This window comes from Schistocerca cancellata, chromosome 7 (assembly GCF_023864275.1).
Source record: "Schistocerca cancellata isolate TAMUIC-IGC-003103 chromosome 7, iqSchCanc2.1, whole genome shotgun sequence".
Taxonomy (NCBI): Eukaryota; Metazoa; Arthropoda; class Insecta; order Orthoptera; family Acrididae; genus Schistocerca; species Schistocerca cancellata.
The window spans coordinates 247,169,228-247,181,250 of record NC_064632.1 but is presented as its reverse complement, the minus strand read 5'-3'; the positions used below and the strand labels follow the sequence as shown (position 1 = coordinate 247,181,250).

General features: G+C 41.6%; 1 protein-coding gene across 1 annotated transcript in view; it reads left to right on the top strand.

Annotated features, from left to right (window-relative positions):
• LOC126092719 (uncharacterized) overlaps positions 1-12,023 on the top strand; it is an 806,259-nt gene that overhangs the window by 773,047 nt on the left and 21,189 nt on the right. Inside the window, exon 3 of the mRNA XM_049908443.1 lies at positions 5,778-5,840. Within this exon, the coding sequence (XP_049764400.1) occupies positions 5,778-5,840 (63 nt within the window). The remainder of the gene's footprint in view (positions 1-5,777; positions 5,841-12,023) is intronic.

Sequence of the window (12,023 nt, the reverse complement as noted above, 5' to 3'; positions counted from 1 at the left end):
AGATAATTTTCCCTTAAATTCGGACTACCAATCTGGGTGTTTTCAGCAGTTATTAGTGATCAGTTGCAGAAAGTTTTTGGCAAGATCAACAGTAAACGTGTTTAAGCAAAAAAAAAAAAAAAGGCAGTAAAAAACCTTATACACTGAAGATCCAAAAGAAACTGGTACACTTCCCTAATATCGTGTAGGGCACCCGCGAACACGCAGAAGTGCCGCAACACGACGTGGCATGGACTTGACTAACGTCTGAAGTAGTCCTAAAGGGAACGGAGACAATGAAGCCTGCAGCGCTGTCCTTAAATCCGTAAGAGTACGAGGAAGTGGAGATCTCCTCTGAATAGCACGTTGCAAAAGCATCCCAGATGTGCTCAATGATGTCCATGTCTTGTGAGTTTGGTAGCGAGCAGAAGGGTTCAGACGCAGAAGAGTGTTCCTGGGGCCACTCCGTAGCAGTTGTGGACGTGTGGGGTGTCGCACTCTCCTGCTGGAATTGCCTTATCATTGGGAATGCACAATGAACATGAATGGATGCAGGTGATCAGACATGTACGTGTCAATTGTCGGAGTCGTATCTAGACGTATCAGGGGTTCCATATCACTCCAACTGCACACGCCTCACATAATTACAGAGCCCCCGTCAGCTTGAAGAGTTCCTTGCTGACATGCAGGGTCGATGGATTCATGACATTGTCTCCATATCCGTGCACGTCCATCCGGTCGATCCAATATGAAACGAAACTCATCCGACCAGACAACCTGTTTCCAGTTAGCAACACTCCAATGCCATTGTTGACGGGCCGAGCCGAGGCGTAAAGCTTTGTGTCGTGCAGCCATCAAAGGTACACGTGTGGGGCCTCGGGCTCCGAAAGCATATATCGATGATGTTTCATTGAATGGTTAGCACGCTGACACTTGTTGATGGCCCAGCACTCAAATCTGCAGCAATTTGCAGAAGGGTTGCACTTATGTAATTTTGAACGATTATCTTCAGTCGTCGTCGGTCCCGTCCTTGCAGGATCTTTTTCAGCCCCCAGCGATGTCGAAGATTTAATGTTTTACCCAATTCCTGATATTCATGGTAAACTTGTGACATGGTCGCACGGGAACATGTCCACTTCATCACTACCTCGAAGATGCTGTGTCCCATCGCTTGTCCGCCGACTATAAGACTACTTTGTAATTCACTTAGTTCTTCATAACGTGCCATTGTAGCAGCAGTAACCGATCTAAGAACTGCGCCACACATTTGTATTATATAGGTGTTGCCGACCGCAGCGCCGTATTCTGTCTGTTTACATATCTCTATATTTGAATACGCATGCATTTATCAGTTTCCTTGGTGCTTCAGTGTAGTTTGGCAGTTATGATGGAAACTAAGTGCTGAGTCCTGTTAAATCTGAGTCTTCATCCTAAGACAGTCTTCCGTCAAAAAGTCTTCATCAAACAGTAACAGTAACCGTAGGACACAGACATAAGAATGGTACTTCGGTTGTATCTCCTGTTTCATCCTTACATTATTCCTTGCTCATAAATCATTAGCTTGGAACGGGACTCAACTGTTCGTTTTCTGCTACACCGCTGAAAAGCGTAACAAAAATCGGATATGCCGGACGTTTATATACACTCCAAGACAAAAAACAAAAGAAACGCACCTCGAACGAATTTTCAGAATGGGACCGAAATCGGAAGACGGGATTTACATGCACACTCCAACAAGTGATTACAATTTCTGAAAGAGTGGATGATTTATTCGAGAGATCTTCACAAACTGAGCAAGCTGATGATGCGTTGATCCACCTCTGGCCCTTATGCAAGCAGTTATTCGACTTGGAATTGATCTCGTGCCAAATTCTGTCCAACTGGCACGTTAGATCGTCAAAGTTCCGATCTGGTTCGGGTGGCCTTCCCATAAAGCTCCAAACATACACAATTGGCGAGCCATCCGGCAACCTTTCTGGCCATATAGAGTTTGGCACGCACGCAGAGAAGCACCAGGAACTCTCACCGTATGCGGGCGGGCGTTATCTTGCTGAAATGTAAGCGCAGGATGGCTTGCCACGAAAGACAACAAAACTTTGTACAGAATATCGTCGATGCACCGCTGCGCTGTACGGGTGCAGCGGAGGACAACCAAAGGGGTCCTGCTGTGAAATGAAATGCCACCCCAGACCATCAGTCCTCGTTGTCAAGCGACAGTCGGGTTGGTAACCCACCGCAGTCAAGGGCACCTCCAGACACGTCTTCACTGTTCGTTTTCAGTGATATCCTCCACCTTAAACTTTGCGGTACGAACCAAGAATATAATTGTGCGTGAACGACGTGACCATTGTGATTGATTACCAGTGTCATATTGCAAACAGCCAGATTGTATTTTACTACACTGTAGAGTTGCAGACAGACAACCGCTTCATCAGACTGAAAACAAGACCTCACGCTAAGCACGCCAGAACAACTTCCCAGTGTTCGACGCAAGCTGGACTGTCACCTGACTGCTCTGCTAAAGCGGAAACCGAAGAGGTCTTCCTAAACGTGTTGTAGGCTGCTCCAAACTACGTTGGCAGCAACCGATAATTAGGTGTAGAACTGTATCTTTGCAGTAAGTCTGTGTTAACTAATACGCGAAATAATTGAATTATGAAAGTTGCAAATAAAATAGCCAACTTCCAGTTTATTACCGTACCAGTATTTCCAGTGTCTGAAGCAAAAGACAACACATCGACTGCACTCTTTAATTAATCCCAAAACCTGATACGTCCAGGAAGGAGACAGCGGTTTAAAGTAATTTATTGAACAAATTTTTTTAAGAAGATTACAATAATCTTTCTAGTTTACTTAGCTTGTCATATGAGTTGGTTCGAGTTCTTCTTGTCTAGTGGTCTGAGTCTTGAAGATTTAAATGTCACATCAGATCCTCACGGTTGGTTTGAACTAAATAAATCTGAAAACTGTTGTTGTAAATATATTTTCCCACATTTTAGTATATCATACGGTCTTTTGATTTTTGACTCCCAGACTGCGGAAATAACAATATTCCAAATGGTTTACAATTTTTCTTCACAAATGAAATTCTACTACTTTATGTTGCATTATATTAATTTCGATTATTATTCCATAACTGAATCCAGCAAAAAGCATAGTAAACTGTGCAGTATTGCGCAATTAATAATTGAAATTTTAATTGTGCCAACAATACGTAATTTCAAATGTTTCTAAAAAAATTATTTTAACTGTACATTCAGAACTAGTACTCTTCATAAATTTTAGCTTGAAATGTGACGTATTGTGTATAAAATTATATGGAAGTTTTCAGGAAAGCAACTGAGATAATACTGAGCTGTTCAAAATTCGAAAAATAATGCTGGTATCGACAACTACTGTTGAGGAAAAGTAGTGGTAGATGGGGATGTCCCGTTACAACCTCAATTTACATTATACAATTAGAACTCGGTTTTTGGTTTCGGTTGCTTTCAACAATCACCTTCAGATCGCTCAAACTGTAAAAACGAGTTGAATATGCTTTGAAATACATCATCATTAGCAACAGTCATGTAAATGACATGCATTCGCATTATGGCGCCACAAGACTAGGACAGTACGCTGTTAAAAGAATCATCGAGAACGATCCAGGTTGTGAGCCACAATGTCGCAATGTGCAGGTAATAAGAAGGAAAATCGCCAGTTGCATAAGTAAAAACTGCATAAAACGCCCACTATATGTAATTGTACAACAGATATTATAGTGAGAAAAGTATCTGCAACGGTAACAAGAATTGGCAGGTGTTCCAGGGACAGGACTGCAGCGGAATGATCCATCACTGCATATAAAATAGTCAGCCTTACAAAGCGTGTGCAGGGTGAAAATTAAAAGTAACATTAACAAGCCCAAACACCCTAACAAGACACATAAAAACTCAAAATTGCCCAATGTAAATTGTGGTCTAGGCAGTAAAAGTTTTTTATGTGGACACTGGAGTCGCATTCTGGAGGACGACGGTTCAAGCCCGTGTCCGGCCATCCTGATTTATGTTTCCCGTGTTTTCCCTAAATCGCTCCAGGCAAATGCCGGGGCAGTTCCTTTGAAAGGGCACGGCCGACTTCCTTCCCCATTCTCAATTAATCTTTTGCTGTTCGCCTATATGTAAGAATCTTTGCTAGCACACTGCCTCATGCTGCGCGTTGCTTCACAGACAGAAAAATAATTTATGTTAAAAATGATGAAATTCCTCCAGCTTTATTAAGGTGTTGGTTTTATTGGCAACTAGTTTCGAGGTTGTTACAACATCTAATTTTAAGTTTATCTTAATCAGTAAATTGGTCTTATAGTCAAAATAATTGTGCTTCCAACTTTCATGCTCGTATCTCGTAAATCAGAGGGTAGCCGATATGCTTTAACTACCAATTCTACACAACAACTGAATTATAAAGATAAGTAAAATGAATGAGTCCCCATGCTGTAGTAGTGATTGATCCAGTAGACTATTTCCCCATAGTAAATAGAGATTAAGCGCATCATTGATCGTAATTAACTTGAATTGACACTCGACGAGATCACATACTTAATACCAGAGTTACACATCTTGTGTTTTACTGAGTGACTGTGTTTGTGTGTATTTAAGAGAGGAACAACAAATAGGTTACATATACGACCGTTTATTTCAACTGACATTACCTCGATTGCTGCTATTTATAGCATTGTCATGTATCTGATCGTACTTTTGACCATGTAAACTTACAGGAATTGATTATTTTAGACCCTGGTCATAGCCTTCTATGAGACACCGACATAGAAATTATTTCAGCAACATGTTAACTTATACTTTTATTGGAATGAATAGTTCTTTACATTGATTAGCATGTATTTTACACTATTGACTACCTTCTATCAACTGGGTTTCACACCATTTTTTTTTTCTATCCCGTACCACTGCTTTGGTGGTGTTAGGAACGAAGTTGTCTAAGTAAATTACGCCACTGTTACTTTAGTATGACGACAGTGCAGAATTTTACAAGCGTAACTCTAGTCTACCTTGCCCACCGTTCACTACTAGTAAACAATGAAGTTTACCTAACATATGTCTGAATGGCAATGCGTATGTTCTCCTTTTTATAAAAAAATTCAATGTTCCACGCCTGTATTATTATCCATTAGAATAACGGCTTTTCGCTTAAGCTTTTATATACTCCCATTTTTAATACCTGATATTAACCTATAATAAAACGATTGTGCATATACAGCTTCATTTGTGTTTAGTGATGCCACGTAAATGGCTAATGTCCAGAGTGATGGCATTTTAACGGAAATGACCAAAAATATAATTAGTTTCATAAAGTTATCCATTATATAATATGGTTATAATAGAATTGTTTTACATAATAACTCATAAATTACTGTTGTTGCATTGGTTGTTTATGTACGGTATGTTGTATTTAGGGCCTGAAGATGATGTTGTAACAACATCAAAATTAGTTGCCAATAAAACCAACACCTTAATTCAGCTGGAGGAATTTTCTCATTTTTTAACAGATATTATACTAGCTGACGTCCCAAGTCGTCCGTTTCAATTATGGATATACGAAGAAAAATAATTTAGCACGTGTGTCAGCTGAGAGTCGCTGGATACAAATGTTTGGGAGTGATCCTCGGCTGGCAGCACTACGCTGTGAGGGGGCGACGTCTCCTGTTGTGATTCACTTCGTACAGAGTGGGAGGGCGCTGCTGCTGCTGCTGCTGCCGCTGCCGCCGCTGCTGCTGTTTCTGACCGCTGCATTCTGCACAGGGCCGCGCCAGTCTCGGGCGAGCTGCGGTCACAACACCACCGCCTGTGTCCTGACGCGCAAGAGTAAGTCCTAGTGGCCCCTGCACTCTGCACCCGCCACCCGCACCACACCCCGACAACCCGCCGCTGCTTCTAGACCAGCACTACCGCTTACCTGCACAGCGAAGCACTGGACATTGTAGCGCAGCCTACGACAAGCAAAACTGATAGTATAGGCTCTGATCGAATTCGTGTGCCCGACCAAATAAATGTTGGTCTGGTATATCAGCCAGCCGTAATATTAGTTGCTCGATAGTTTCTCACACTCATTAGGACATACACTGATCAACAATATAGGGACGCCTATTAGTGGACATTAATATGGGGTGAATCGACACGTCGCCTTTATAACGTCTTGAACTCTACTGTGGACTTAATATTTTTTTGAACGTTGTTCCAGGAAACACCGATCTAATAATACAGGGTGTTTCGAAAAGGACTTTACAACTTCGAAAATTTATATAATTTAATTCGTAGTACCTACAGAGGTGATTGTAGTGTCAATTTGTAGGGAAACACATCAGTTTTTTCCTCGCTTAGTTCACTAGTACCGAATCGCACCGTAAGGAGCGCTAGCGGCAGTTGCGTTAAAATGGCTGCCTTCACTGGAACCGAGCGTGCTAGCTGCGTGTTTTGGTTACAGGAATCGAAATTAGCGTCAACACTTGAGCGTAATTTCCGTACCAAGTACGCTGAAGATCCTCCTAGTAGGCCTACAGTTTATGAGTGGCATAAATGTTTAGTAGAAACAGCGTCCTCGGTGAGACATTGGAAATCATCAGGTGGTCCAACCACATCTGACGGCGTCGTTGAAAGAATAAGACGACGTTCTGTCAAGAGCACTATGAAATCGACTCAGCGTACATCTGGCGAAGTGAATATCCCACATACGACTGTTTGAAGTGTGTTGAGAAACGGTTTGCATTTGACACCGTTCAGAGTGACGATCGTACAAGCAGTGCTACAGCGAGTTCGGGAAGAAACTGACTTCCGATTGGATGTGTGCAGGATAATCAACGGAAGCCACATAACAACATCTTTAGTTTAAGGTAAAAACCTTGATGTGTTTCTCTACAAAATAACACTAAACCCAGCTCCATAACTTCTTTCAATAAGTTTTTATGAATTTTTAAAGTTGTAAAGTCCTTTTTGAAACATCCTGTATTATAATTTATTTATTAAACACAGTCGTAGTCGCCTATAAGTTGTTACTTTTTATTTGCGGGTTACTGGTTTCGATCTACTATAGAGATCATCATCAGATCTACATTCCTTGGGGTAGTAGTGTTCTCAAAGTCAGCACGAATGGGCCTGCTCCTCGCTAGGGATTCCTGCTATCACAAAGCAATGTAGGTCTGATGACGATCTCTGTAGCAAATCGAAATCGGTCATCCTCAGGTAGAATGTAACAATTTACACGCGGCCACAACTGTGTTAAATAAATAAATTCTACTGTGGACACTTTTAATGCGGTGTTCGAGTGTCTGTGGAGGAATGGCAGAACATTCCTTCTCAAGAGCCGAAACCAGCAATTATCTGTCACCTTTTTTATGTCATTTCATTGTAAGCTAGCCATTTTTGTTACTGTTTTTGTGGAATAAAAAAAAAGGATGGGTGGTAAAAAAAAAAAAAAAGAGAACCAGGGAAGGTGGTGATACGGACGCTGGAGACTGGAGCGAAATGGGCAGTCTTAACTCACCCAGCTGTGTTGCTTAGTGTTCCAGCCAGGACTGTAGGCAGGACAGTGCATTTTAGGAATGTTACTGTCTACAAACCACTGCCTCACAGACGCTGCTCGACGAGAGGGTGCATTGTCATGTTTAAACGAACAATACTGTCTCCGAAATGTTCCTCTACTCTACGCAGTACACACTACCTTAAGATATCTTCATAACTTTCCTCATTTAGCGTCTTCTTAAGTGTAATAAGTGAACCACATCCTAACAACAACAAAAACACCCCACAGCGTAACATTACCTCCACCGTACTTTGTTGGCACTCCAAATGATGACAACTAACTTTCTCCAGATATTCGCTAAAGCCAACCCCTTCCGTCTAGTTACCACATGGTATGACGTGAGTCATCACTCCAGATCACTCTTTCCCAGTCATCCACTGCCCAGTGGCGTCTCACTTTACACCAATTCAAGCGTTTTCCACTGACTACAGAAATATGCAGCTATGAGTAGCTGCTCAACCGTTCTGTCCAACAATTTTCCATTCCGAACGCACCGTTATTGTGCTTCCTGTACTGCTGGCAGCACTTTGGAACTCACGCGTGCTTCCTTTCGTTGATTTTTTGCGATTTCTGTTTTCACCATCCGTGATACTTGACTGTGCCTGTTCGTCAGTACTCGATGTATGGCCGATCTCGGTTTAGCTATGGCTTTTCCTTCGCGATTTCACTTGAGAATCTCATCACTAATAGGCGACTTGGACAGCTTTGGAAGGGTGCCATGTCACTGACGGTTTACTCAGGTTCGAAGTCACTCTTGATCGACTCATTCTCTTGTTTCTGCTGCTTGTCTAATAACGAGTATTTGCCGCCTCCTTTTACACTAGTGGGTTCACCTCTCTGATATCTACTACTGAATTTCGCATTAGGTAGTATACTTTTGACCAGACAGTGTATAGTCCAAAGGCACTAATTAATTGAAAGATAAGTCCATTTCCCACAGTGGCTAGACTGTGATCATAGTCATTTATTTCAAACGTTCAACTGATTTCCGAGGTGTCCCATTTTCGACTGCTTGCTGATACCGTCGTAATTTTTACACTGTCACCCTGTGTAAATAAAAGACATACATTGTGTGCACCCCCGCAACTTGACTGTGTAAGATCATGAGCAAATGAGTACGCAGTCCAAAATGGCGTATCACAAATATCAGCTAACTGAACTAAACTCTGCCCGAACAGGCCATGAATGCCTAACGGTACCGGCCCCCGTGTTATCCTCAACCCACAGGCGTCACCGGATGCGGATACGGGGAGCGGCATGTGGTCAGCATACAGATCTCCCGGCCGTTGTCAGTTTTTATGACCATAGCCGCTACTTTTCAATCAAGTAGCTCCTCAATTGGCCTCAAAAGGGCTGAGTGGACCCTAATTACCAATAGTACTTGACACCCAATTCCTAGCCCATCCCGACCGCGCTTATGTTTGGTGATCTGATGGGAGCCTGTGTTACCACTGCGGCAAGGCCACGGCACAGAAATCAGCTGATCGTGTGAAATACGAGAGAAGTTAAAAAGAATAAGTTTCACATTATTATGGCAGGCCAAATAATTTCTGTTGAAAGATACGCTACACTTCAAAGTGTCAAAGATACGTGACATTGTTTTTTAACATAGTCACCAAGTCACTGTAACCAACAGTCCAAACTTTCTGCCAGTCTTTCAATTCATGGACGATAGAAACCAGTTCCTCGGTTACGGAGCCATTCGAGAACAGTAGTATGAACGTGTTGTAGTTGGAAAAATCTCCTTCTTCTCAGAAGTTCTTCCTCTGTGGTCGTCATCGAAAGCGTTCTTTCTCGATTAGCATCCCCTACGACTCTAACGGCTTGGTCAAATTCTTCGCTCCGTTTCACTACGGCTGCATGAGAAATAGCTTTTGGTCCACATAACACCAGAATTTCACGGTAAATCTGTGCACAGTTTAGACGTTTTGCCCACAGGAATCGTAGTGTTGCCGGGCAGTTCAGCTTTGGATTACGTTTCCGGCTAGCGCCCCATATCTCCCACACACTGCGATGGTTTTGTTATCCGTACCACAGTAGTAATGTGCCTGCAACAAGGGTGGGACATGCATTTTCTTCTGACAATGTGCTATTCTTGTAACGCAATGGTCCTAGCGTGGGACGACGCGTGTAGATTACTTTTCGAAGTCGCTGTCTAAATGATCTTACGATACCCTAGATGGAAGGTGTAATTATCTTTTAACGCTCTAAAATATTTCGTGGTTTAGGGATGTGATCGCAGGTTATGTATTCTACGAATCCAATGTCGCTATAGGTCTACAAAAACGACTGTGAGAACTACACTGACGGATACCTTCTTTGCGATAAGGTTACTTTCAAGATTGACCCAAACGCTGCAGTATTTTAAATCATGACTCAGTTACACGTTAGACCGACTCCATAAAAACAAAAAAATAGAAACTGATTATGGCAGAATAAAGAATGCTACAAGATTAAACATCTAGGTGAAATAACACAACCAAATGCTTTAGACAAAGAAGCTAACCTAGCAAGGGCAAGGAAAATGGAGTTGGCTTTTCAACTAAAAAAGAACCTGTATACCAAGAAATCTATTTCCATAAATGCAAAACTTCGGCACTACAGTACTGTCATTAAACCAGGATGCTTTCATGTATCAGAATGCCTTTCGTTAAATACAGCCAAACAATCAGGTGAAATAGAAAAAAAGGAAAGGAAAATAGTCAAGAAAATCTTGGGAGCAAATATGAGAATGGGAAATGGAAATTAAGAAGTAATAAACAAGTTTATGAAAAAAAAGCAAATATCAGACACGATGAGGAAGCGACGATTTGCATTCTATGGACACCTAAAAAAGCTAGATGAAAACAGGATAACAAAAAGAATTTTAACTTCTTTGACAGAAGATGTGAGGGAAATGGAAATAATAGAGGAAGAAATAGGAGAAGGAGAAACACTTAGAGCAAAAGTTAAGGGTTTCAAGGTCTTCCAGGAGAAAAAAAAAGACAGGTGCAATATGGATAGAAGAAAGAAGAATAAACGTAGAGAAAGAATGAAATATTACTGAAAGAAAGAAAGGAGGGAAGAACCAATACAAAAGTTATTTCATGTTGTCCTTATTAGACCAAACCAACAAATAAATAAATAAATAAATGTTACGTGAGCGACAGATAAATAAGGCACTTTAACATAGACATTGTGACATGAAACAAAGCATCAAGTCGATAAAGAGCAAAGATTCATCAGATGAAGGCTCTGAAATAAGTGGGTCGGGGGAGATATTGTTATGGTAAGAGTTTCCCTTGCGCAACTATGTTAACTTCTTCAGTCTCTTTTTCGGCGTATACAAGGTGGTCAGAAAATGTGTGAAATGCTTGTAGGGATGTTACAGGGCAGGTTGTACTAAGACATAAATGTTAAGAAAGAAATTCGATACGTTGATCCGTTTCCGAGTTATTTAGCATTGAAGTTAGCCAATCAGATCGTCACGCGCGTAAATTCAAGTTTCAGCTAATGAGACAAAGCACTCGATGGGCAACACCGCCCCTGGCAGGCCGCTTGAATGTGTGCGCGCGACGCCCCGATTGGCTAAATTCTATGCTAAATAACTCGGAAACGGAGCAACGTATCGAATTTCTTTCTTAACATTTATGTCTCAGTACAGCCTGCCCTGTAACATCCCTACAAGCATTTCACAAATTTTCTGACCACCCTGTATATTGAATCTTGAAGCGAAGCTATACCTTCAGCTGCGTGTAGTTATCTTTTTTTACTCTGATAAATACAGCGTTAGTCCTAAATTTTCACAGTTATAAGTGGAATATCAAGCATCAGTTGCTCCATCGACAATGCACATTAAGCTCTCTTACACAAGGAACATTCTCTGAATTTAAGAATTTCTTCTGTTGAAGAAGAATATAGAATCCGGAATAGAACAAGACAGGGGAAACTAGTTCTAAAGCACAATCTGTAGGTACTTAAACAGATTCGAAATGTTTCCACTGATTTTGCTGAGAACAGTGGATCACAGTTCATTTTACAACATTATTACATTAAACTATTCCCTTCTCCCGCAGTAACTGTTATGTTTGCAATAAACGTTTCACTTAAGAAGCTAGAGTTTACAACATGCGTCACAATACGGCAATAACGCTAACTTGTTAATTCAAATTACGGCGCCGGCCGCGGTGGCCGTGCGGTTCTAGGCGCGCAAGTCCGGAACCCCGCGACTGCTACGGTCACAGGTTCGAATCCTGCCTCGGGCATGGATGTGTGTGATGTCCTTAGGTTAGGTTTAAGTAGTTCTAAGTTCTAGGGGACTGATGACCTTATATGTTAAGTCCCATAGTGCTCAGAGCCATTTGAACCATCAAATTACGGCAAGTCCAGTGCTTCGCCTATCGACATGTAGTGCAACATGTAGCATGGTTAATTTATGTTCTTGTTTCACGTAAATAGCTGCTTTTTCATTACTTTTGGGTTTCGTTTAT